Genomic DNA, 27,968 nt, shown 5'->3' with positions numbered 1-27,968 from the left:
CGTATTACTACGCGAAATCGATTCGGAACGCGGACGGCATAATTACGGACGGCCGACATCCGATATGATTCACGGCGTACCTCGGATGTCGGCGAAGAAGGTGGCTGCCGGCTCTAGGTAAGTCCTCCGTCGAACGACTTGACCCGATTCCGGGGTGAATAGCGACGATGCCAGCCCCGACCTCCTCCCGAATCGGACGACATAACGAGGCTCGCCCCGGAAGCCCTCCAGATCCGTTTTCGGGCAAACTTCCAACCGGTTAAGTCAGCAAATACGTTCGATATTAGCGGGTGGGCAAATATCCCCGTTATGTACCTGAAATTGGGACATACGCCTTACCGACAGATTTAAATCTATCGATTACGTCGCTTATATATAGGCCTTACACTAAAACTGCCAATGCACGTCATCAACACGGTCGAACGTATTGCCAAATTCGGTTTATATAAACGTAAAATCTAGCGTTGGGAACTATCGATTGAAAATAGTCGAAACAGTCGATAGTCGCAAAACAGCCGAAACTGTCGATAGTCAAAAAACTAGCAATTGAAAATAGTAATTACTATTTTCAGTCAAAAACATGGTTCGACGCGGATTTTTTCCCGTATAAATTGCAAGAGAGGAAAGGACAGAGATAACTGCTTCGGGCAGTTAATTCTATACGAGGATCACTATTTATATTTCTGGAATAGGAAAAAACAAATAGTTAAGGTGCAAATATATTTTTATTGTTTTTCAAAGTACTCGCCACGATGATCGATACACTTTTGCATGCGCTTAAACCAATTTTCAAAGCATTTATTCCATTCCGAATGAGGTATCTTCAAAATATGATTTTTGAACGCTTCAATAGCTTTTTCAGCCGATGGAAATCGTTGACCACGCACTTTATTCTTCGCAGATGGGAACAAAAAGAAGTCTTTGAGTGCCAAATAAAGGCTGTACGGCGGATGACCCACCAATTCGAGTGCTCAAATAGTCTCTTGTTTGATATCTCGCATTGTCATGATGAAGAACAATCCGGCGTTTCTTGTTTGTTTTGCTTATTTCATCGAAGACTTCTGGCAAAGAAATTGTTGTGTACCAACCAGAATTTACTGTTCTACGATCCTCTAGAGGCACTGTTGCAATATGACCAGTTTTCCCACCATTTTCTTTGAAGTGCTTCGTGTGCGAACAACTTTTGTTGGATTTGGTTCATCTTGGAACACCCATACAGTCGATTGCTGCTTACTTTCGGGCTCATACGAATATATCCATGATTCGTCACCTGTCACGATTTTATAAACGTCTTTCGAAGCACCGCGATCGAATTTCTTAAACATTTCTTTGCACCAATCGACACGAACCTTTTTTTGGGCGATTGTCAAATTGTGTGGGATCCAACGCGAACATAACTTTTGCACAGCTAAGTGTTCATGTAAAATCGCATATATGCTGGTGGAACTAATGCTTAGGGATGCCTCACTTAGGGATGCCTCAATCTCACAATAGGTGATATGACGATCTTGCTTAATCATTTCGCAGACAGCATCAATGTTTTCTGGCAGAACAGCCGATTTTGGACGACCTTCACAAAACTCGTCGGACAACAAACTACGACTACGATTGAATTCAGTAAACCAGAGATACACAATGTGATAATCCACGTCGAAAATCGTAAAAAATCATCGCACGAAAATGTTCACGATTTAGTTTTGTTTTTTGCCGAGACGAAACTTTCAACTAAATATACAATAAACAAATAGCGTCTGTACGACAAAATGTTCTGAGTACGTATATCGTCAAAAGGTCAAACTTTACGATGGAACCGTCAGATGGACTCACATGACAACACTGTTGCCAATTCCCGAAATATAAATAGTGACCCTCGTATGTGCTTATATTTTCCAACGGTAGTATAAATGAGACGCAGCTGTATAAATTCCTTCACGTACTAATAACTTTAAAAAAGAAAAGGAAAAGCAAAAGGAGTTTGGAACATGTCAAAACCAGAGTTGATGAATCACAGCATTGGGATATTGTGACGTCAAACATCTTGATGACGCCGGTTCACTGTTACTTTGGACGGATTATGCTTCGCTTGCCTTTGATTGTATGGATGAATAAAACGAAATTAGTTGGAAAACGTAAAAGGCAAACATTGTAATAACATAATCGAGAGATTGGATACGAATTAACCGAACGCTTGGGACCGATATTATACTTCGACCAAAGTCCCAGGTAGAATAATAGACGTCGACAAGGTCGAGTGACGAGCCTTGAAAGGTAAATTGCACGAGACGTACAACAAACGAACAAAAAAACATGCACACCACACTCGCAGGACGAGAAAACAATTATGGCGGGTTTCTATGACGGCGGAGCTGTTCGAAAGTTAAAAGTCCGAAACGAAGGTCTCGGTTTGACGACGTGAGCTCGATGGGAACCAAAACAGCAACAAAACCTCATTGTTTTTGATAATTGGTTCGGTGTCGTTCAACAGTTTTCTGTCCCATTGTCATTTATACTCAAAATTGACAATCACACCATCAGCGGCGGCTCCTGATAAAAATTTTAAGACGTTCTGAGAAACTGTGATTACGAATTACGAAAAAACATGAATTAATATCGCGAAACACCAAAAATAGACGCTGTAGTTCGTTGGGTTCGACCTCTCGATCGCTTGTAAATGGCAACGCCGCAAAGTCAGGCGGAAACTATCGAAGTTTACCGAATGCCGACTGGGACCATCTAGAAATAGTCACTATTCGTCAATAAAACAGCCATCACACGTCACAGATCACGTCAATATGTTGCCAATAGGATGTAAAAAATGTAAAATTCCTTTTAAACTCGGAGCAGATTCTACTCATTTTATCCTAATTAAAGAAGAATAGAATTATGTCTGGTGCATCGGAACATGTAACCAAATCAGTCTAAAAGTCCGATTTGAGTTGCTATTGGTGGGCGATGATCAACGTCGAACATCCGCTGTTATATTCCCTCCACCGTTCCAACTCAATAAAACAAATTGTTAAAAAGCGGTTCTAAATAAAGAGCCGCTAATATTAAACGTTCAATCACTTTTTAATCGAATCAAACACCCAGACCGGCCACTTTCGTTATCGCTAAGTGCCCGATGAATGGCAGTCGCGAAGCCAATAACCTCTAAATAAATGAATTCGTTCTTTTATTCCCTCAATTGGCCCGGTTGGACGTGTTAAAAAACGCGATCGAGACGATCGTATTTTAAAGAATCTCGAAGAGAAAAGTGGGTTAGGGCGATTAGAACATACTGTATACGTGCGATACCGATTCGATTTTATTGTGACACGAAAGGCATCAAACCGGTCCTGTCCTACGTGGTGCGATATGACGTAAGAATCGCTCAAAATGTCTCTGGCCGGCTATTAAAAACGGATGATCGTTGTTATTAGTTTTGTACTAATTGCTTGTGATCCCTGAATAATACCCAGAAATGTAGAAAATAGTCTTAAGACAAGTGCCTTTCAGGTGGTAATAGAGAAGCCTCTCTCTAAGAAAAACTACCGAAAGTTAAGAATACAATTATACACTAAACAAGTGCGCGCGGTTTGGTTCGCTTCAATTTTCTGATTTCCTGCGTCCAGAAGCTATATTACTTCCACGTTGCTGTAAATTAGTAACCCTTGTTTCATGTCTTGGGGGGAAATCTTATTTCGTATACCCATTTGATTTCGAACTCATAGTACATGCTCAAAAGAAAATATTCAACGAGTTACGAGTCTAGCTGTTTAAAGATGAGAAACAAGTGGCCTTGATTGTAAAACTCGATGGTTCCCACTATTCGCAACGAAAAATGACGAACCTCTGAAAACCGTAACATAGAAAAGTTCGCGCTAAGTTGTAGGGATAATAAAGCCTTTACGCTTGTTAAGTTCCCTCCTGAAATGGGAACAACGAAGTTCTGGGAAACTCTTAAAACGTTTAAATGTAGTTGATGGAAATTAATCCCTTGAATACAAAAAAAAAATGATTCAAAAAACGAAAATAATTGATTGCCAAGAGAGTGTTGAAAACCGTTGATAAGTTGAACTAAATATACTACGCACCATCAAGGTTCAACAACAACGTATGAGTTTTATTTGAAGTTAAGAACGAGCAAACTACATCTGCTCAAGAGAATGCCGTCTTAAACCAAAAAATATTGTGTACCGCCGAGTCCGAATCATTCAACGCGGCATAGATGCAACGCCAACTTGATTGTATATCATTAACGCCACCGACGGTCCAAACCAAACATCGCAAGATTAGATTTAATTGAGTGCATTAACTAAAATAAACATCCCCATCGTTAAATTCACATTACCATGACCTAAAGCGTCAGATAAACCGCGTAGAAGTAACATCACCCCGCCGTAATAAGACTTAGGCGATAAATATTTGGATTAAAGTCGAATTGGTTATAATGAAAAAAAAAAAGAATAAGCAAACAAATTCATCAGATAAAACAGAGTAAAAGTATTGTTCATTAAAGTTGATAAGTTTAAGTAAATTAGTTTTAAAATATTTTACATTTTTACAAAGTTCCCCCCTTCATATCACAGGCCTTCGGCAAGCTGTTAAATTGAAAAAGTGTTTGCCCCATATGCACTTTCAACTGCTGAAATCATACCTGACAGACAGACATTTTATTGTCAAACAGGGTGACGAATACACTGACCTACACCCAACATATTGGGGTAGTGTTCTTACAGCTGACCTACCGACCTCAAGAAACACTACTATTGCAACATATGCTGACGATACAGCGCGGTTTTATCATCACACATCCAATATCAGTTACAAGAAACCTCCAACTGTATCTTAACAAAGTCGAATTGTGGTTCAAAATATGGTATACGTATCAAAGCAAATGAGACAAAATCTACCCCTTTGTAGAAGAACATGCCCCTCGGTTAACGTAAACATCTGTGAATGCATTTTGATCGACGTTTGACATCCAATAAACATACAGTGACAAAACGAAAACAGCTTGGGCTTAAACTAAACCAAATGTATTGGCTGATAGGGTGTAAATCTAAATTATCACTAGATAACAAGGTTTTGCTATATAAGTCAATACTTAGACCCATTTGGACCTAGGGTATTGAATTGTAGGGTACATATTACCTCTCCAACAATCTGATTCAGCGCGATATCCCCATAGCCAGTGTGATTCGCAGTGTTAGTGTGAAGTACTCTAAAAGATTATTACGAACATACGAACACTACATTTTACATAAGAACTGATTATTAGACACATAGAGTGAGATTTAATAATCTCTAGAATAAGCTAGAAGAGTTTTTAGAATAAGATTTAGATTATAAGTTGTACAACAGATTACTTACTGAAGCGATCTTCTACATGCCAGGATAGTTATATCATACAACGGAAATCATATAATTTGCCCACAGACAGATTGTTGAAATTCTAAGAAATTAATAAATAAAAAAGATTATTTCAATTTCAATTAAGTGTATTAACTGAAATGAAGGTGTAAAAACGGAAAAAAGGAATATTAATGTTTTTCAAAATATTGTTAGCATTTTCTCGTCTTTCTGGCTATATTTCAATTATACGTTAGGAAAACGATACGTGTTCAAGAAACGCTTCTCTCTCGGATATTTTCATAAAAACTGATCCAGCACACCACGTAACATCGATCGTAGCAAATGTTAATAAAAAGGGATAACGTCTGGTGTATACGGAGGTGGATTCTACGCCATGACATTGCTAACCACCCTTTCAAAATGACACAAGATGAGTTCAAATCAATTTCACTGACTGAAATAAAAATCCCCGCCAATAAATTTGCATGAAAAGAATTAAATTACCCAAATAAACGGTGCAGTAACATCAACGTACAACATTTCGATGATAAACGGGCCGGTATTATTGAAATGTCCGGACGAAGATGCTCCCTTGTCACAAAAAAAAGATGCAAGCAAAACACAGACGTTGCAAAGGTGATATCAAGGTCTAAGGACGACGGTGGATGTTTTCGTATCGCCAGAGCTTCGGTTTTGATTAAGACCGTCCTCGGGAAGTCGTCCGGATCGAGACAGGCTGGGGAACAAACAAATCCCACATGTGGGCCCGTAATCCGCATTAATTAAATCAGAACAAACGGCGAACGAAGCTGCATTCTAATCAACAGTCGTGTGGACAAGGTACGGCGAAAAAACGCAAGGAACCCGACGCAACCCAACCCATACGGTCCGGTTCATTCATAACGCCGACGACAGAGACGGAAAGTAGGTCGCGCGTCGTAACTAGCCCCGCCGTAAACCCACCCAATGGTCATTGATCTTGTGTTGTTCCCGGCCGATTACGACGGGCAACGATATGCCGATTTTACCACAGACACTCACCATTCTGTCGGGGTCCAGCGTCGATAGGAATCCAACTCTCGAGACACACGGATCTTTTTCTATGTCACCGGGACTGAGTTCGATTATACACGCACGCACACACACCCGTATTTCTGTCGTTGTCGCGTCGCAATACACCTCTCACTTCACAGTCGGCGGTGAACTGGCGATGCCGTCCCGAGAAAGACCGACAGTAGGCGAGCGGCGGCGGTAGAATGGTGGGGGAAGAATGCCGTGACAGCCGCAATTACCGGCCCCTTCAACCTTGACGGGGAGTGTTGTTTTTCTTGTAATTTTCAGATGTTTGGTGATGACCGTCGTCTGGACGATACTAATTAACAAAAACGTCGTACCCGAAACTCCTGTGGTCTGTCTAATATCGTCCAAAGGGTAAAAATTCTTGCGATTTAGTTCTTCGCACTCGTTGTTAAGGGTCAAAGTTGAACGTCACAACTTCTGTCAAAATAAAAAACACTCAAAAGTGCAGAGAAACAAGAAGGTACACAAAAACTTGTGTTTAAAACACAAGTTGATTTACCCGAAGAGGTTTAATATTAGTTGTGTCAATATTAAACGTTTTCAAAAAATCTCTAAAATTAATTAAATTTACGAAGAATTTTAATTCCCCATAAAATGTTAAAGATGTTAGTACCTTTTCACTGTATTGCACTGTGCGTTTTGACATCAGTTTGATTGAAGATTTGTTACATGAGTACTCAAATTTGTTTTAGTTGACGCATCACAGTTTAATGCAAGTGTAATTTCAGACGTTTCTGATATATTTAGAATCAATAAATACTTCAAATTTTCCTTTGTATAGTCCTTCCACTAAAACAACCAATTGACGTCATCAACACCGTCCAACGTATTGCCAAATTCAGTTTATAAAAACCTAGATTCCCTTTCAAACTCGCAGCAGTTTTCTTTCGCATTTTACTAATTTGCATTACTCTGGTTAAAAAGAGGCAGAATGAAGTCTGATGTCTGTACTGGTCGACACCGTTGTCATATGTTAATATAAATATAGTAAAACAACTATAACCTACAAGTTATAAGGGCTGTTTAATTAAATGTAGGTTAAGTCCTTATAATATAGATATACATAAGATCATATATAATGTTAAAATAAATTATATTTTATAACGTTATTTTTATTTCATTTTTTTTATTTATATTATTATTTTATTGTCAGAGTCAAAATAAACGAAAACTTAAATTTGGTGTGGCAACGTTGCATTACAAATTGTGATGACGTAGACGAACAACTGCCAATTGCAATTTTTTAAATCCGGGGCTGAGTTTTCCTTCTCATTTTTCCCTAGTTGAAAAGAGACAGAAGTAACCGAATCAGTCTATAAAATTCAATTTGTGTTGGTGCTGGTTGACATTGTTGTAAAATGTCTACAACATTATTAAATACATTAATGATAATAATTAGATATTACGAACCGGCAAACGTTGTAAAAAGTTAATACGGGAACATTGTGTTGTACTGACGTAATAAATGTTGATGACATACATTAGCTGTTTTATTGCACAGATAAAAGATAATTTGGGTTGACTTATGTCAATATGATGACTTAAGTTAATATAAGCAATGATTTTGTAAAAGTTACGTATGATGAATTATTATGTCATTTATTGTTATTAAACTGAGTTAGTCTTGAACAATTTTTAATAAATCGCGTAACTTATGATATAGAATACTCAACTTTTCTGAGATAAACGATGTAGTACCACGGCACTTATTTTGCACTTATGTTCGAAGAGTTTTGAAAATACTAAAAGTATACCGTAACAAAGAAACAAGAAAAAGGTTGAGAGTCACTGGAATGTCTTATGTCATTAGTGTCATTGTTGTCATTGTCAATTTCGAACGTTTTTAAGTGTTTGTTCGGTGTAAAGGGCTTTATTATTCATTATAATCAAGAATTTAATAATAGTTGTGTGTGATGTTGTAAAACATTAATATTGATATAACGCATGCTTTGTAGTTTTTTAAAGTTCTTCTGAAGTGCATATTAAATATGTTTTCTGAACTCTTGCTGAGCTAATTAATCCAAATAAAATCATTCATTATTTGGATACAGTGTTTAATATGCCGTGTTTATTTCCTTTTACAAATCTGGTCATGTCATTTATCGTTATTATGATACTATAGTCGGAAGCAGTATCCAGTACTATATTTGTGTTGTTGTTTGTAAGTATTTCCATACTATTTATATTATTTGACATGAAGTTATGTCATTATTGATGTTAACACATTTTGTTTTTGTAAGTTTCCTTGTTTATTTGCTATAGTGTACCACTAAACTGGCTTTTAAGATACTCCAAGGTTTAATGGGAATTCTTACTATAAAATACGTGTTGATTATTTTGTATTTGAGAATACTATCTGTTATCGTTAGTTTAACGTGCGCGTTTGCAAAGCCACGCCGCTTTGATGTGTTCGGTATTATTTGTTTTGATTAATTTTATTTCGTCAACAACATCGGCTGAAGATAAGCTTTGCAATTACATTTCTACATCGACGCCGATTGCTCTGCGATACATCAACGTTCGTGAAATAACAAACAACGCACTGTAGGAGATTTATTTGACGGGTATGGCTCGAATTTACAACTTGGAATAGTGGGATTCGTGGACTACCATGTCTCGCTTGATGTCCTCGATAGTGGCGCAACCTGAAACAAAAGAAGCGCCGGCTTTAATATGTATCGCACAGTGGCCTTATATGTGGAAATCGGACGATGGTTGATGAGATCGGGTGGCGCCATCTATGGAGGCGACATACTCGTTACTTTTTATGTCCACGTCCACTTGTAGAAAGTTGATTTATGTTATGGCATTTTTATCAATGTTGTGGCGAGGGTTATTAAAATAAATCATTATTAGTTAATAGAACAAGATTTCAACAAATTCAAGTATTTCCTGATATTTTCTTATCATCTAGAAATCGTCGGTTTAGTTATTTAATTTTTATTATTTTTTAGTTATATATGCATTTAGTTCGGTAAATTAGGTTCAATCAGGATTTTTTATATTATTTTCTACAATTTTCCCATTTTTCCCTGTATTGATTTGAATAACTAATAGTTAGAATTAATCTATTACATACATTATTATAATTTTTTCATTTCAATTATTTAACTGACGTTCGCAGGCTTCAGCAATGATGGTTTCATTTAGATTTAGCAGCTCACATTATACAAATGCTTGTTAAATCTATCAAATGTAGGGAATGAACTTAAGACTTTGGACATTTCGTTTCAGTTTCGATGTCGAAAAACCCGTCTTCTTTTGTCGGGAATATTTAAAAATGCTTCCTTGTGTCAGTACTCAATCATCAACTTCTAGCGCTTATTATATCTCATTTATATCAGAAAAATTATGTCACACAGTTAATGACTATGAAATGATTACCTGTAAGTGCCATAGCATAATCCAGTTCGGTTTTGACGATGTTCAATATTTTCCTGACTCCATTTTCCCCGTCATAGGCCAGTCCCCAGAGCGACGGCCTTCCCATGAACACCATCCGCGCCCCCAGCGCCAGAGCTTTGAAAACGTCAGTCCCATCACTGACACCACCATCCAAATATAATTCCAATTTATCCCCAACGGCTGGAGCGATCTCCGCCAAGGCCTCCACCTGCAATAACCGTCATACCAGTCCGTCCACAGGTCGAGTAATCGAGAGCCTTACCGACGCTGGAGTCCCGTCCACTTGTCTGGCGCCGTGATTCGATACCAGGATGCCCGCTACGCCAACTTTGGCCGCCAACAGCGCGTCCTCCGCGGTCAGGATCCCCTTGAGGATGATCGGGAGGCGCGTGATCGATTTCAACCACGAGATGTCGCCCCAGTCCAGGGACGCGTCGAATAGGTTGCCCAGATCGTTCATGGCCGACCCCGTCAGTTTACCCTCTTCGTTAGTCACGGTGGCCTTGTATCCGATGAAGTTAGCTAACCTAAAACATATTTGTTTCGTGATGAGGCCCTGCTTAACAATTTCATCAGTTTTTTCCTTATACATTTTTTAACTCATATATTATTGTAAATATAGTTCTTCCAATAAAACAGCCAATGCACGTCATCAAAATTTATAATGCAACGTTGCCGCAACGAATTTAAGTTTTCATTTATTTTGAGTATGAAAACAAAATACTAATGTAAATGAACGGCCGCAATATTTTGTAGGTTAAAATTGTTTTATTATATTTAGATTTACCTATGACAACGGAATCGACAGTACCAACATAAATCGGACTTTATAGACAGTTTTAGATACATGTTCGGATGCATCAGACTTTATTCTGTCTCTTTTTAACTAGAGTAATGCTAATTAGTAAAATGAGAAAGAAAAGGGCTCCGAGTTTAAAGGGGATTTTAGGTTTTTATAAACTGAATTTGGCAATACGTTCGACGGTGTTGATGACGTCGATTGGCTGTTTTAGTGGATTGACTATATCTGATATTAATTAAGGAACACACACAAAAGTGGGTCAAAGCCGAAATAGATACTTTCCTTAATTTTCATGAAAACATAACGTTTCTACCTACGTACTAACCTACCTTAAGTGTGGCGGTAATTGGAATTTGTTCCTCATATCGGCCAATCGCAGACCGAACATGGGCGTGTCCACGGTTAGAGCCAAAGCCTCATATCCGGCTTGCTCGGCTCTTCTCACCAAACTCTTTGTCAGTTCCCTGTAAAGAATGTTGGGCTTTGTACTAGCATATTTATCGCGTACAAATAATGTACCTGTCTTTGTAAATATATAACTGGAACCATTTGGTCAAGTTGGGTGCTGTTTCGGCGATTTCCTCTATGCTGCTGGTAGCTATGGTGCTTAAGATGAAGACGGTTCCCATTGATTGTGCAGCTGGAACAAAACGATAACGTTTTTCCTTATATCAGTTATAAGCGAATTTTAGTTAAATTGTTGCATAGAGTAGATTATGTTAACAATTATTCTTTCCAAGCACCACTTGTAATCAACATTGATTAATGTCTAATATTACCAAAGCATCTGATTACTAACTATGGGGTTTCTAAATGTTAAACAAGAATGTACATTCACAAATCATAGCTGACAAGGTCATGTGATGAATTTTTTAATTAATTCTTTGTTAATCATTCTATTCGCCAGATTTAGTTCCATCTGATATTTTTTTTACAAAATGGCTTCATGGTAAATTTTTAGCATCGTAGAAGAGATATCGGCCATCAGTGCATCATCGAAATTATTTAACATCACTGGGGAGATTATGCCCAACTAAAAAGAGACTATGTTGATAAATAAATGTATTACAGACCTCGGGCATTCGCACATTCTCCCTCGGGATGCGCCATTCGCTGCATAGCCGTAGGAGACACGCCGATAGGCATAGAAACCTTCTTCCCCAGCACGGTGGTGGACATATCGCGTTTTGAAACATCCCTCAAACATCTAGGACGTATTTTATACCTAAAACAACAGTGATACAACAGAAATCCATCATATAACAACTACAATCACCTGGAGAAAGCTCTCCTGTTATCCCTTAAGGTCTCCTCCCTACCCGCACCGCTCTTGTAGTAGTCCAGTGCGTTCCTGGGAAGTACATTGTACGCGTATTCCTCGAAATCCTTAACGCACACTAGATTTTTCATGACCGTCCTAAAATACTTGCTAACGGATACGGTAAGACGGACGGTAGGAAAATGCCAATGAACGTTGATCTAATGAAAAAAACAAACTAATCGCCAATTCTATTGACGCTTTCGTACGGTTCCATTACTGGATAAGATAGCGGAGGTCTTGGGTCTTTTGATCATAAACAAACGATAACGTCGAAGAATTTAACAATAGAGATACGAAAATAGCTGATGGGTACCGAATTGTTATGGATCTTCGATTATGGTTAGTAATACTGTTTGTTTTTTTGTAAAAAATAATTGCTTTCGAATTATTTATGAAAAATATTGGTCAGTATATGTATTTTTATATATAAGTTTTATTTGAAGGTAACAAATTAACGTACATCATGATATCCATGTAAAGGAAGTATATTTGGTTGCCTAACTATCGAGGCTTAACCATTATTTTTTAATTTTAATTCTACTATTTTTTCTTTGTTTTTATTTTCCGTTCTTCCGTCTGTCCGTCATATAGTAACCAACTCACTGTCTTTTTTATCACCATAACCTGTAGACGATCTCAAATTTTACGCTGGTTAATATTTAACCTCTCCATTATCTATTCCGCCGTATTCTTGCATTTTGCGTATCATCTTCTTCCAACAATGCTTGTAATGTCGTTTAAATCGAAACCGGCACTCAACCAGCGTCCTGGGTGAGTTTCCGTAAGTATACGATAACTTTCACTCGCATCTTTGTTTTGATTGAACAAGAAAAGTGGTACACGACTTATATGCTCCTTTTTTGGTTCCATTTTCGAAAGGAAATAACGAATTCGTAATTCGAAATCGTTCCAAATAGCAATTGTCTCAGCAATAAAAGGACATTAATGTTATGCTGTAATCTGGATCTTGTATCCAGCGCCACCCCATAGTAAAATAAAGAAATCTTAACCGTCGTTGTAGTATATTTGGTTGTCTAACACCGTTTGAATGACAGTGCAATTTGAAAAAGAAAAGATATATAGCGTCTTATTCTTTTTCAGTATTTTTGTTTTAAACAATTTAATTATGTAACCATCGTATTTCCCAGATTTGATTTTCATCAATTATTTATTCGTCTCTCCTATAGCTTAATTGTAAATAATTGTAAATGCTAAAGAAGAAATACAGAACTAATTGTATCTTTCTTGAAAAAAAAACTATACGGATAAGTAAATTAAATTGATGTCGATTGAAAATATATATCTTTGTGATGCTTGGTTGTATTAATACTCATTCGGATTTGATGGTATTTTTAAAGCTGTTAAAAATGGGAGCACATTCTGTCGTATATAGCAGTGTCCGGTGAAAAACTTGCTTTTTAATGGTCAATGTTCTTATCAAATATCGTGCTTAATTAAACAATGCGGTTGAATCTGTTTTATATTTGAAAACGTCCTAAATAAACATTAGTTTTTTATACGAAATTGGAATCTAGTTATTAAACTGTAAATATTGGTGAAGTAAATTAACAATAATTTTACAAATAATTCATTAAATTCCATATCTAAAATTATTTATTTTTTGTATAATAGTATCATAGTTTTTCTTGCTTTAAATTTTTTTATAGTCACCAAAACATTATTGGGATCGAAACAGTCAATTTTATATTAACTGTACTGGCATACTATGTATAGACACTCACAGATCTTTGACAGAGAAAATAGACAGTAAAAGAAAAGACCAATTGAAAATTGTGGGTTTATTTCACTTAGATAACTAAATTAGACCATATCTATACGTTCAGATGCGAATATTTCTTCTAATGAACTAGGTATAACATAGAAAACTCTGGAGAGCCTAAGAGGTTGTGAATCTATAGTGGTGAAGTATTTCTTGAACTATGAGTCTATTGAGAATGAGTTATCAAGTCCTAGTACCATTTCACTTGATAATGGAGAATAAGTATCTGAATAGAAGATAGGTGAGGATTATTTCTGTCTCTTTTGCTGTCTGGCTAGCTTTCTCTTTCCCATTAATCGCTATGTGATTGAGAATCTCAACCTATTCTATTAAATCTTTTGAGTTGCTGGAAGCAGACTATTATTGACTGGTTGAGGGATATAAGCTCAATTGTGTCAATTATGTTTATTGGTCTGAACCAAATAGCTGTCAATACTTATGGTTTAGATGAATGTGAGTTTAGATGTTTTACTCACTGGAACTTCGAATGGTAAAAATAACAATCGTCAATAAAAAATATAAATTTTATTACAAACAGTCGTGTAACAAATGCTAAATTCTCTTAGGCTGTAGATAAGTAAAAAATACAAGTAATATCGATGTATAAAATAACGGAAACGCAACATTCAGTCGACCACGGCTCACAGACAACAGCCGGAACCAATCCGCGCTCCTACGTTCTCTTCAGCTGCTCGGCGATGGCGTCGAGGAAGTCTTGGGTGTTGAGGAACATCCCGTCCTTCACCTTGTCGAACCCACCGGCGATGGAGGCCGCCAGGTCCTTGGTATACTTCCCGCCCTCGACCGTGTCGACGCAGGCCTTCTCCAAGCGTTGCGCGAACCTCATCACCTCCGGGGTACCGTCCAGTTTGCCGCGGTGCTCGATGCCGCGCGTCCAAGCGAAGATGGACGCGATGGGGTTGGTGGAGGTCGGTTTTCCTTGTTGGTGTTGCCTGGTGAATCGATTAAAACGTATCGGAATCAAGTAGTTTACATTTTATTATATCAGGGCTCTAAATTGATTTTGAAGGATTCACAACAGATTATGTTACTGTGTATTAATTCAAGTCGTTTATATTTGTAACGTCTAAGTGTGAACAAAAATGTTTTTTCAGCGCGTTGAGTATGTCTTAATTTGAACCGAGTAAATTTTATTTCTATTTGACAAAAAAGGTAGTTGAAGGTCGTCGAATGCTGTGTGAAGCTTATGACAACTATTCTCTATGGATTTCAACATGTGAATACTGGTTTCAACGTTTTATCACTGGTGATTTTGACGCCGAAGACAAAGAATCAAGGGAGATAAGGTATCAGGATCGACTACAGTTGATTGTTTGAGATTGGGGAAACCCCCCACCCACCGTATTTTCCAGACCTTGCTCCTTCTTGATGGACAATACGTTGAATAAAATTCATTGTACCGATATTCACAATTAAGCTTCGAATTTAAAAAATCCTTTAAAACTAATTTATAGCCATAATATATTAAAGTACCTGTAATGTCTGGTGACGGTACCGTGAGCAGCTTCAGCCTCGATGGTTTTCCCATCGGGACACATCAAGACGGAAGTCATCATACCCAAGGAACCATAGCCCTGGGCTACTATATCGGACTGAACATCTCCGTCATAGTTCTTACAGGCCCAGACAAATCCACCTATAAAAATACATTAGTATTTTGTTGACCCTGTTAAAATTAACGAAAATTTAAACTTGGGGGCGGCAACGTTGCCATATAAATATTGCTATCGTGCATTGGTTGTTTTATTGGAAGGTCTATATATATAGTTCGTTCGTTCAACAGTCAATGCACGTTATACATGACGTCTAATATACAGCCAATTGCAGCTTGTAAAAATGTAAACTGGGTTTTAACTTCTGGCTAGTTTCGTACTCATTTTATTCTTGTTAAAAAGAGAGAGAGAATCGATTTTGATTGATACTAGTGGACAACGTTGCCAAATGTTTGCAAAATTCTTCAAAACATTAGTCATGATAATTAGATGTTATAAACCGACAAACGTAAGTGTTTTAAGCAAAATTTTAAAGCGGCAATATTGCAAAGTTCTGACGTGCATTGACTCATTTATTGAATGGGCTATAAAAGACATGTTTTCTTCTGCCAGCTCGAAGAGTTGTTTATTTGTGAACTGTTTGCTGTAGATGTTTGCTGATGATTCTATCCTTCTATATTTCTACGGAGAAGTATTGCATTTTATTCTACCTTAATATATCTCAGTTAACGTTTTTCTGGATATATTAAAGTAAAGTAAGGTAACCAGTATTACTTTAAAAATCCACAAACATGTGATGCACTTAGTTAACATTCAATGATGAAAGGGAACAACAAACATCCGACAACACTACGTTAACACTGTTAAGAAAAGTAAGAAAGATCAAAGAACAAAATTTCTATCTTACCAACCCGGCAAATAAAAGAAATACTGACCAGAGGATTTCAGAGCTTGGGCTACCTGATCATCAATCAGTCTATGTTCGTATGATATCTTCTTGGCCTCAAACTGAGACTTATATTCCCTATAACAAGAACGTGAATAAAATGACTGGTACCACTAAGGGAGCCTACAGACCTCTCATAAATATCCTGGAAGATATCTTTGAATCTCCCGTCGTACTTCTTCAAGATGGTGTTCTTGGTGGACAGGTACAAGGGCCAGCCCTTCTGGAGAGCCATTTGAAAGGAAGACCGCGCGAAACCTTCAATACTGTTATCGAGGTTGTACATGCCCATCGCTACTCCGGGATTTTTGTACTGGAACAGTAGTACTGTCTTTTTTTCTCCATTGTCTGGTGTATAGACTATCTCCACCTATGATAGGACTTGATGATCAAATTGAACAAATCGAAGGATGAATTACTAACCTTGCCTGGCTTGTCGATGACCATATCAACGGCTTTGTACTGATCACCGTGCGCATGCCGTCCTATACAGATGGGCTGTGTCCAGCCAGGCACCAATTTTGGAATGTTTTTACACAGAATGGGTTCCCTGAAGACCGTCCCGCCTAGAATGTTTCTAATGGTGCCATTCGGTGACAACCACATCTTCTTCAAGTTGAATTCTGTAAGGTTCTATGGTTAAAAGGGGTTCGAACTTGGTGAGACTAATACCTTTCACTCTGGCCTCATCCGGGGTGATGGTAGCGCACTTAATTCCGACATTGTGCTTCAAGATGGCGTTAGCGGCATCGATGGTGACCTGATCGTTGGTCTGGTCCCTGAATAATCGTATTTATACTGTTGATGAATATTTAAATGCGTTTTGTAGTCATTCTAATAATTTACGAGGTCTGTTCTGTCTGAGAACAAACGGGATAAAGTCTGGTGAATGTGGAGGTTAGAGCATGATTATAATATTATTTTTTTATATTGGGTGGGTTAATATTGTTATTGAAAGAGCTGCCACGAAAATCAATCATCATGTTGACATGCATATTCAATGCCTGTTTGAGATTAGACTGAAGCACGGTCTTAAGGTTGCTGTAATAATTATGCTGAAAAAATCTGTTAAACCGGCAGAACGTACGGGATCTTACAGGCCTATTTCGGTAGTACCTGTGATATCAAAATTATTTGAGAAACTGCTGTTAACACGTATTAAACCCTTATTCGTTATTCTTTCAATAACTGAGAAAAAAAGCCGGCTTTTTTTTGTACCGTCTAGAGATGATAACCAATAAAATGACAAAGAAAGTATTAGACAGCTCGCAAAATACCAAAAGAAAATTTTGAAATAATCAGATGTTTTAAAACCGTGGATTATCCTGTACCTACCGATATGGCAACCCCAGGTCGTAGTACAGACACTCGATCTTCAGGTATGGGAAAATAAGGGACTCCTTGATCTTCTCCCAGATGATCCTGGTCATCTCATCGCCGTCCATTTCCACCACTGGATTGGTGACCGCGATTCTCTTTCCATCGGAATCTGAAACGTTTTTGTGATAAGTACGTGACAAGTAATATAATTTAGTTCGTTCGTTGAATTAATAGATGTATTTCAGAAATTAAATTTACAGGTGTCTATAATGTAGATTTAAAATGGCTAATCAAATTACTTCAATAGCCGATATAACTTCATCTGGATCTTGGGCAAAGCAAAACTTTTCGCCACAGATTCCTATTATTACTCTATGTTTTCAGACGGACAGTGACGTGTGATGTTAATATTTCCCAATTACCACGGCAATAACGATAAACAAACCGAGATTGTTTGGATTGGGTCTGATTGTATTGGGATTGTTTCTTTTCATAACAAAAATGGCGGTGGTAAAAGTGCGGGTAAAGCCGTACAAATGTTCGTTAATTAAAGAATAATAATTAAAGAACATTGGACTGGCGAGTTAAATTATATGGTTAGGGATGAACGTCCTTTTCCAACATTAAATTTTACTTATATAGATTACTGATTGCTCCCTTATTAATATAAATAGTCTATTATTGCAGATATTCTTTGAACAATTCGTCATCAGCTGTAGTGTTGTTTGCCTTAATGTTTTCTCTTCAATACTTGTTATGTTGTAATGTTAGGCAGAATAGCTGATAAAAATTACCCAATTCATACAAATAATTGTTAATTGTGCTTAATAAACTGTTTAAAAACTATAATTACATGATATCATGCTATCGACTTGACCACCAACGGTGAAAAAGCATTATTAAAATGGACAATTCAATTAAAACAGATATATATATATATATATATATATATATATATATATATATATATATATATATATGTATTTTATTTTCATTGGAGATCACGTCTATCTTTTCACATTTAGTTTTGGTTTCTTCATTGCTCTGCTTCCATCTCACGTTTTCCTATCATGTCACTTTGATATTTCTCCTTATTTTCCTTTGTTGCTACTTGTGTACATCTTTGTTGCGGAATTCTACCACCTTGCTCTGTACATTCTCCTTGATGCACTTACCATATCATCCATAAAATACTGTTTGAACTTGTGAAAAGAATCATTGTCTGTAATAACACCTTCAGTTTGGATGAATTCGGTAAGACATACAGAAGAGAAAACTGAGAAATGGTGGAATCGTCAATAAGTATTTGACAGATTAGACATTAATAACAGCCACTGTACGTCAGTTACGTGCATAAATATGTATGTAATTGTTCAGAATATACATGAACATTTGGTTGGAATATAAGAGGAGAGAATGGGTACTAACTATTTTACGGATGATGTGGTAAGTGCATCAAGGAGAATGTATAGAGCTGGTAGAGAATGGTAGAATTCCGCAACAAAGATGTACACAAGTAGCAACAAACGAAAATAAGGAGAAATATCGAAATGACATGATAGGAAAACGAGAGATGAAAGCAGAGCAATGAAGAAACCAGAACTAAATGTGAAAAGGTAGACGTGATCTTCAATGAAAATAAAATACATTAATTAGATATGAAATCATTAATTGGGGGGATTTGGGTTCCAGGTGATACTAGAACTAGGAGTAAAAGCGTTGAATGTAAATATAATAAAACAACTTTAACCTACAAACTATTGCAGCTGTATAATTAACTGTAGTTTCAATATTAGGATTTTGTTATAGGTCAAAGCGAAAGTTGGTGCGGCAACATTGTAACGTCGTAAATCTGTATAATTGATATGTGTTCATTTTGGAAAGATTATATATAGTCTATTCAAAGTTATTTTGTACATATGTCATCAAGATTTTTTATGTATCGCCTGCCGCAGTTTGTAAATTCGTTTTAGAATCAGACAATATTTTCATGTTTTTCTAGTTAAAAAGAGACACAATGCTGCCTGATTAATTCGAACACGTAAACGAATGAGTTTGTCAAAGTCGTCCGGTTGTCAGAAGTATGCAAAACTCTTGAACGCAATAGTGTAAAAAAGTTATAACTCTTACCGATAAGTTATTGTGGCTGTAAAATTAACTGTAGATTTTAGATGTGCTATAATAAAAAAAAAAAAATTTTCAATTATTTATTTTTGTTCAATTATTTTATTTAGATTAGAATTTTGTTGGATGTCAAAGCCAAACTGAACTAAAACTCAGAGTTGATGCGGCAACATTTTGACGTTTTGACGTCACAAATTTAGTTAACGTATATACGAGATGATGATATGTATATATATATATATATATATATATATATATATATATATATATATATATATATATATATATATATAGATATATATCAATGTATATATATTAAATATAAATATAAATATTATATAAAACAAAGTCGCCTTTTCTGTCCCTATATCCCTATGTGCGCTTAAATCTTTAAAACTACGCAACGGATTTTGATGCGGTTTTTTTTCAATAGATAGAGTGATTCAAGAGGAAGGTTTATATGTATAATACATGCATAATATACTAAGGCAACATTGCTAATTTTAGAGGTTTCTAAACTTGATGTCGTAAATTAACCTATTTTTTTAGGCTTATTTAGCAATTAGCAAAAACGCTGCCTAACCCTACGAGTTAGATCAAATTAATGTACTACAGTATTGTACACCATAAAAAGGTCTACAAAAAAGTCCGCGATGGTATATATTTATCTTTTAGGGATAACCCACATTAACCATTTTTATTGTTTACTTTTTACGTGAGAAAATGGCTTATTTACGAAGCTATTTTAAGCAATACGGCATTAATCCTTATCGAATTAAGTACCTTAAATACAGTGTGCAAATAATATAGATCAATATGGTTCCTTACAGCATGTAAATTAAACAAATATTTTCGGAGATATTACAAATTTAAAATTTGCGTTTAAAAATGTGTAATGTAATAAAAATTGTATGAATTTAGATATTCCAAAGATAGCAGGAAATCTTCATAGTAAGTATAGGGGAAGAGGAATTGTTTTACTCCAAATTTAATGCGTGCAGGCCAAGGGCAGTAATGAATGAACCAAAAATACTGGATCGATTTTAATCATGTTTTCATTGAGTGACATAGGCATATATATTTTATGCCCGTGCAAAGTCGGAGCGGGCCGCTATGTTTTTATATACAACGTTCATATTTTTTCTGTAGTGTATTTAATTTAGTATCAGCATTGCACCCGTGCGAAGCCGGGGCGGGTCGCTAGTATAGATATAAAGAAGAGCCAATACGACCAATAAAACACTAGATATCTATCGAAATTGATACGGCCGATGACAACCCTCGTAAAACGCGACCAGAAATGAATTCAAGAGACTGAAATCGGCGAGCGATCATAGTCGATTTCAGTTTTCAGTTTTAGTCGGCGGACCGTAATATTTTCGATCAGTTCTCTCTACTCGTTTTTCGACTGGGGGCCGGTCTAGACGCGCGCCGGCTTATCCGGAGAAGTGACCTAAACGAGGAACTGAGAGATAACTAGGCGCCCAGTGGCGTAGCGAGTTGGTTCTTGAATGAGAATCATTAAAAATCCAACGAGTTCGTAGTTGGTGAACTGACTGGCCGTAGGCACATATTTTAGAAAATGAAGGAGGAATAAAAATATTAAATGACTGTTTGGTTCGGTGCAAAATTATTTATAATCTCCGTCTGATTTAATGATAAAATATTTAAAATGGTAAAAAATCGCAAATTTTCACGTATGGAAAAAGTATCAAAATTTTTTACATCTTGGATAAGGATAAAACTCTCGGAATATATGTATTTTGAGGTGAATGAAACGAAAATCCATGTGAAATTGCCTTAGAACTGATAGTTTTTAAGATACGAGACATAAACAGAAATCCGCTAATTTTTTGAAAATACACTTTGCATTGTATAACTTAAAAACTAAAAGAGCTATAAAAATTTGCATACGACCATTCGATTCGGCGTAAAATTCTTTATAATTACTGTAGTTTTCATTATCCTGAGATTCTTTAAACAGATATGAAATGAAAAACATTGAAAATGGCAAAAAATCGCAAATTTTCTCGACTATATGTATGGAAAAAGTATCAAAATTTTTTACATGTTGGATAAGGATAAAATTCTCGGAATATATGTATTTTGAGGCGAATGAAACGAAAATCCATGTGAAATTGCCTTAGGACTGATAGTTTTTAAGATACGTGACATAAACAGAAATCCACAAATTTTTGAAAATACACTTTTCATTGTATAACTTAAAAACTAAAAGAGCTATAAAAATTAGCATACGACCATTCGATTCGGCGTAAAATTCTTTATAATTACTGTAGTTTTCATTATTTTGAGATTCTTTAAACAGATATGAAATCAAAAACATTGAAAATGGCAAAAAATCGCAAATTTTCACGACTATATGTATGGAAAAAGTATCAAAATTTTTTACATCTTGGATAAGGATAAAACTCTCAGAATATATGTATTTTGAGGCGAATGAAACGAAAATCCATGTGAAATTGCCTTAGAACTGATAGATTTTAAGATACGAGACATAAACAGAAATCCACAAATTTTTTGAAAATACACTTTTCATTGTATAACTTAAAAACTAAAAGGGCTATAAAATTTAGCATACGACCAATCGATTTGGCGTAAAATTATTTATAATTACTGTAGTTTTCATTATCCTGAGATTCTTTAAACAGATATGAAATGAAAAACATTGAAAATGGCAAAAAATCGCAAATTTTCACGACTATATATATGGAAAAAGTATCAAAATTTTTTACATCTTGGATAAGGATAAAACTCTCAGAATATATGTATTTTGAGGCGAATGAAACGAAAATCCATGTGAAATTGCCTTAGAACTGATAGATTTTAAGATACGAGACATAAACAGAAATCCACAAATTTTTTGAAAATACACTTTTCATTGTATAACTTAAAAACTAAAAGGGCTATAAAATTTAGCATACGACCAATCGATTTGGCGTAAAATTATTTATAATTACTGTAGTTTTCATTATCCTGAGATTCTTTAAACATATATGAAATCAAAAACATTGAAAATGGCAAAAAATCGCAAATTTTCACGACTATATATATGGAAAAAGTATCAAAATTTTTTACATCTTGGATAAGGATAAAACTCTCAGAATATATGTATTTTGAGGCGAATGAAACGAAAATCCATGTGAAATTGCCTTAGAACTGATAGATTTTAAGATACGAGACATAAACAGAAATCCACAAATTTTTTGAAAATACACTTTTCATTGTATAACTTAAAAACTAAAAGGGCTATAAAATTTAGCATACGACCAATCGATTTGGCGTAAAATTATTTATAATTACTGTAGTTTTCATTATCCTGAGATTCTTTAAACATATATGAAATCAAAAACATTGAAAATGGCAAAAAATCGCAAATTTTCACGACTATATATATGGAAAAAGTATCAAAATTTTTTACATCTTGGATAAGGATAAAACTCTCAGAATATATGTATTTTGAGGCGAATGAAACGAAAATCCATGTGAAATTGCCTTAGAACTGATAGATTTTAAGATACGAGACATAAACAGAAATCCACAAATTTTTTGAAAATACACTTTGCATTGTATAACTTAAAAACTAAAAGAGCTATAAAAATTTGCATACGACCATTCGATTCGGCGTAAAATTCTTTATAATTACTGTAGTTTTCATTATCCTGAGATTCTTTAAACAGATATGAAATGAAAAACATTGAAAATGGCAAAAAATCGCAAATTTTCTCGACTATATGTATGGAAAAAGTATCAAAATTTTTTACATGTTGGATAAGGATAAAATTCTCGGAATATATGTATTTTGAGGCGAATGAAACGAAAATCCATGTGAAATTGCCTTAGGACTGATAGTTTTTAAGATACGTGACATAAACAGAAATCCACAAATTTTTGAAAATACACTTTTCATTGTATAACTTAAAAACTAAAAGAGCTATAAAAATTAGCATACGACCATTCGATTCGGCGTAAAATTCTTTATAATTACTGTAGTTTTCATTATTTTGAGATTCTTTAAACAGATATGAAATCAAAAACATTGAAAATGGCAAAAAATCGCAAATTTTCACGACTATATGTATGGAAAAAATATCAAAATTTTTTACATCTTGGATAAGGATAAAACTCTCGGAATATATGTATTTTGAGGTGAATGAAACGAAAATCCATGTGAAATTGCCTTAGAACTGATAGATTTTAAGATACGAGACATAAACAGAAATCCACAAATTTTTTGAAAATACACTTTTCATTGTATAACTTAAAAACTAAAAGGGCTATAAAATTTAGCATACGACCAGTCGATTTGGCGTAAAATTATTTATAATTACTGTAGTTTTCATTATCTTGAGATTCTTTAAACATATATGAAATCAAAAACATTGAAAATGGCAAAAAATCGCAAATTTTCACGACTATATATATGGAAAAAGTATCAAAATTTTTTACATCTTGGATAAGGATAAAACTCTCAGAATATATGTATTTTGAGGCGAATGAAACGAAAATCCATGTGAAATTGCCTTAGAACTGATAGATTTTAAGATACGAGACATAAACAGAAATCCACAAATTTTTTGAAAATACACTTTTCATTGTATAACTTAAAAACTAAAAGGGCTATAAAATTTAGCATACGACCAATCGATTTGGCGTAAAATTATTTATAATTACTGTAGTTTTCATTATCTTGAGATTCTTTAAACATATATGAAATCAAAAACATTGAAAATGGCACAAAATCGCAAATTTTCACGACTATATGTATGGAAAAAGTATCAAAATTTTTTACATCTTGGATAAGGATAAATCTCTCGGAATATATGTATTTTGAGGTGAATGAAACGAAAATCCATGTGAAATTGCCTTAGGACTGATAGTTTTTAAGATACGAGACATAAACAGAAATCCACAAATTTTTTGAAAATACACTTTGCATTGTATAACTTAAAAACTAAAAGAGCTATAAAAATTAGCATACGACCATTCGATTCGGCGTAAAATTCTTTATAATTACTGTAGTTTTCATTATTTTGAGATTCTTTAAACAGATATGAAATCAAAAACATTGAAAATGGCAAAAAATCGCAAATTTTCACGACTATATGTATGGAAAAAATATCAAAATTTTTTACATCTTGGATAAGGATAAAACTCTCGGAATATATGTATTTTGAGGTGAATGAAACGAAAATCCATGTGAAATTGCCTTAGAACTGATAGATTTTAAGATACGAGACATAAACAGAAATCCACAAATTTTTTGAAAATACACTTTTCATTGTATAACTTAAAAACTAAAAGGGCTATAAAATTTAGCATACGACCAGTCGATTTGGCGTAAAATTATTTATAATTACTGTAGTTTTCATTATTTTGAGATTCTTTAAACATATATGAAATCAAAAACATTGAAAATGGCAAAAAAATCGCAAATTTTCACGACTATATGTATGGAAAAAATATCAAAATTTTTTACATCTTGGATAAGGATAAAACTCTCGGAATATATGTATTTTGAGGTGAAGGAAACGAAAATCCATGTGAAATTGCCTTAGAACTGATAAATTTTAAGATATGAGACATAAACAGAAATCCACAATTTTTTGAAAATACACTTTGCATTGTATAACTTAAAAACTAAAAGAGCTATAAAAATTAGCATACGACCATTCGATTCGGCGTAAAATTCTTTATAATTACTGTAGTTTTCATTATCCTGAGATTCTTTAAACAGATATGAAATGAAAAACATTGAAAATGGTAAAAAATCGCAAATTTTCACGACTATATATTTGGAAAAAGTGCCACATTTTTTCACCACTCAGGTGGAGATAACCACAAATCCATAACAACAGCCAACCAATTAAAAAAAATCAAGCACGCCACTGGCCAGAATGTTTTGACCAATAATGGCGATGCACTTCTGCAGAGGAGGTCAAGAACCGTCGAAAAAATGCAACGATTATCAGGGCCCTGTTTACCAATACAGAAAACGGTCGACCTTTGATTGGGTACCATTCCTGATCCAAAAATTATACGGCCCGCGACGCCGAGAAGTTCTCCATTTTAATGGCCGCCACAAAGCCGTTCAATATTTGCTCCAGATAAATATTGGTTCGAGTTTTTATCGGTCTGTTTGGTCACGAGTCGTTATACAGATCAATTATTTCTTACATCAGACTTACAGAGGTACCGAGAGATAATATTTGAGCCCCATTGTCACGGCGTAAAGAAAATAACATATATTTAAGCAAACTATAGTCTTATAATGCGTTTTGTAAGAAAACACTGAGCTAACACATGTTGTATTTTTGATATTATAACATTCCAACCACGAAAAAATCACGGCAACGTGGAAGCAATACAGATACTGGACAACATGCAGAAATCAGAAGATTGAAGAGAACCAAACCACACGAACTAGTTTAATGTATCCAATGTATTCTTAACTTTAGCTTAAGTAGTTTAGTTTTATTCTAATTTGGGAAATACATAATGATGTATTAATCCCGTACTCGCCTTGCTTGTACGTTAACAGTAATAATAAATCAATTTGTAAATTAGGATTGTACTAATCTATTATCACTGTTTCAGTCACTAAATAAAATAACCTCTTTACTACAGTAAGCTTAAATCAGATAAGATACGATTTTTAGAGTACGCAAAACCACAGCATGAAAATCCGAATCGCATAAAACTATTGTTCATACACTCCCGATTTGATGCCATCTAATCACCGTGTATTACAATTAGTTGGTTTGTTCGTATTAAAATAATGTCGTCATAAAAATAACACGACCAAAATTGAAAATATATAATTAATTGTGTTTTATTTGAACTTATTTAAAAGCACTAAAATTACTTGAGATATCAAAAATAAGTTCACCTAACTGAGATTACCTACTTAACAAAACTTGCCAAACAAAAAATAAGATTTCTTGAAATCATGTTTTGCTGAAACTTATTTTTATCCATTAAATTCTGAGTTCATCAGTTTAGATATAACCAGACTATGGTTTTGTCAAAAATAGGCTTTAAACTGTGAAGCGTCAATTATTGAACAAAGTTTGGAGAAAATAATTTCAGTTCTATCAACCACCCTTGTTGACTATCATCCATCCCATATCTCTGCAATACTTACTCGAAAAGTAACAGCCTGATATAAGGCAACGTCATTTTTTTACTTGCTTAAACGATATTGTAAAAATTAATATGCCGGAAGGTCATTCTAAAACATACTCATTGACGCCAAGGAAGGTGAATGGTAAGATTGGAGTATAATTGTCCATCATGGGCTGCTCAAACATGTCCTATCAATTAACTAAACGGCAATTCGATAAAAGAGGCAAAACTCTCTTAATGGGGTAAAGTTAGCTTCAGGAGTTAGAAAAAACTAATCCGTTTTAGGAAAGCATAGCACGAATTCGATAACACGACAATGTTATTCTCCAACGCGACAACGCTTGACCACATATTGCAATGTGTGATATACAAATGGATACTGTATTCGTAAATCAAGGCCAACATTCCATAGAAAAAATAAAAGCAGGTGAAATAATGGTATACATTAATCCACTTTCGCTATTACATATTATATTTTATTTATAACCCATGAAATTTAATAGAAATTTAAACGTTCCCACGTATTAAAAATGTTAAAAACGTAGATTAATTTTTCAAACAATAATATTTAAAAAAAAAACGAACAAATTAGAATAAGAATCAAAATTTTATCTAAATTAGACACATAAGCTGTACACGAACTCATCAAACAAAGATCTCGTAAAAAAAACAACTACCATGAAACAAAAGAATATCCCAACCGCAATATCAATTATCTATAGCCGCCTCCAAATATCCGATCTCGATTCCCATAGTCCCCACAACAAAAAACAGATACCGATTGTGAGGTTATGTCGAGGAAACACAACAATTAAACGCGCTCCAATCCAGGTGTACTTACACGCTCTCTCCGGTACGGTGACTTGGCGGGTCCGCAACAACGGCCCGACGGCGGTGGTGGTCGATCTGCACAATTTCGCGATGGTGCCGGCCATGGTCTGTCTCTCGATCCTAACCTAACAAATCCGGGAACCGTGTGTGTGTCGCGCCGTGGAGTGGTTGAATTTTTATCGGCGATCGGTGCATTCGACGTCGATTTGATACCGAGCTTTCCGCGCACTATCGGCCTCTCTCTCCCGCGCTGTGTCGCTCTCCGTCGCACGACGACTGGCCGCGTTTACCTCGGGTATAGTCTTACGATTGCTTCTCGATATTTGACAATCGATTGTCAGTGAGGCACGTCACATTCGTTCGACGTC

At 35.3% G+C, this 27,968-nt stretch overlaps 3 protein-coding genes across 3 annotated transcripts in view; all 3 read right to left on the bottom strand.

The window, feature by feature from the left end:
- Positions 1 to 6,540, bottom strand: part of LOC143202675 (uncharacterized) — a 45,473-nt gene extending 38,933 nt beyond the window's left edge. The window contains exon 1 of the mRNA XM_076414349.1: positions 6,376 to 6,540. The gene's annotated coding sequence lies outside the window, so the exon portion shown is untranslated. The remainder of the gene's footprint in view (positions 1 to 6,375) is intronic.
- A 2,414-nt stretch (positions 6,541 to 8,954) lies between these two features.
- Positions 8,955 to 12,159, bottom strand: Hao (Hydroxyacid oxidase). The gene is made up of 7 exons (XM_076413976.1): positions 11,898 to 12,159; positions 11,695 to 11,846; positions 11,141 to 11,261; positions 10,951 to 11,085; positions 10,082 to 10,346; positions 9,799 to 10,027; positions 8,955 to 9,059 (listed from the first exon to the last, which is right to left on the bottom strand). The coding sequence occupies exons 1-7, from the start codon at positions 12,029 to 12,031 to the stop codon at positions 8,992 to 8,994; spliced, it is 1,104 nt and encodes a 367-aa protein (XP_076270091.1). The 5' UTR covers positions 12,032 to 12,159; the 3' UTR covers positions 8,955 to 8,991.
- Positions 12,160 to 14,232: 2,073 nt separating this feature from the next.
- LOC143202435 (isocitrate dehydrogenase [NADP], mitochondrial) lies at positions 14,233 to 27,864 on the bottom strand. Its single transcript, XM_076413971.1, has 8 exons — positions 27,611 to 27,864; positions 17,518 to 17,671; positions 16,855 to 16,961; positions 16,606 to 16,805; positions 16,314 to 16,552; positions 16,172 to 16,260; positions 15,217 to 15,379; positions 14,233 to 14,675 (listed from the first exon to the last, which is right to left on the bottom strand). The coding sequence occupies exons 1-8, from the start codon at positions 27,702 to 27,704 to the stop codon at positions 14,396 to 14,398; spliced, it is 1,326 nt and encodes a 441-aa protein (XP_076270086.1). The 5' UTR covers positions 27,705 to 27,864; the 3' UTR covers positions 14,233 to 14,395.
- Positions 27,865 to 27,968: the final 104 nt, after the last annotated feature.

Source organism: Rhynchophorus ferrugineus, unplaced genomic scaffold (genome assembly GCF_030347505.1).
Source record: "Rhynchophorus ferrugineus isolate W39M unplaced genomic scaffold, kcgeb_rfMv2 rfM9, whole genome shotgun sequence".
In the NCBI taxonomy this organism is placed as follows: domain Eukaryota; kingdom Metazoa; phylum Arthropoda; class Insecta; order Coleoptera; family Curculionidae; genus Rhynchophorus; species Rhynchophorus ferrugineus.
Note: the sequence above shows the minus strand (reverse complement) of the source record. Positions and strands in the feature narration are given on the sequence as shown.

Coding starts and splice junctions, on each gene's coding strand:
- Hao (XM_076413976.1), bottom strand. CDS start 12,031: ATGAAAAATCTAGTGTGCGTTAAGGATTTCGAGGAATACGCGTACAAT. Junction 11,262..11,694: donor AGAATGTGCGAATGCCCGAG/GTCTGTAATACA, acceptor GTTTTGTTCCAG/CTGCACAATCAATGGGAACC. Junction 10,028..10,081: donor TGGACGGGACTCCAGCGTCG/GTAAGGCTCTCG, acceptor CGGTTATTGCAG/GTGGAGGCCTTGGCGGAGAT.
- LOC143202435 (XM_076413971.1), bottom strand. CDS start 27,704: ATGGCCGGCACCATCGCGAAATTGTGCAGATCGACCACCACCGCCGTC. Junction 16,962..17,517: donor GACCTGGGGTTGCCATATCG/GTAGGTACAGGA, acceptor ACGATTATTCAG/GGACCAGACCAACGATCAGG. Junction 15,380..16,171: donor CCAAGCTCTGAAATCCTCTG/GTCAGTATTTCT, acceptor GTATTTTTATAG/GTGGATTTGTCTGGGCCTGT.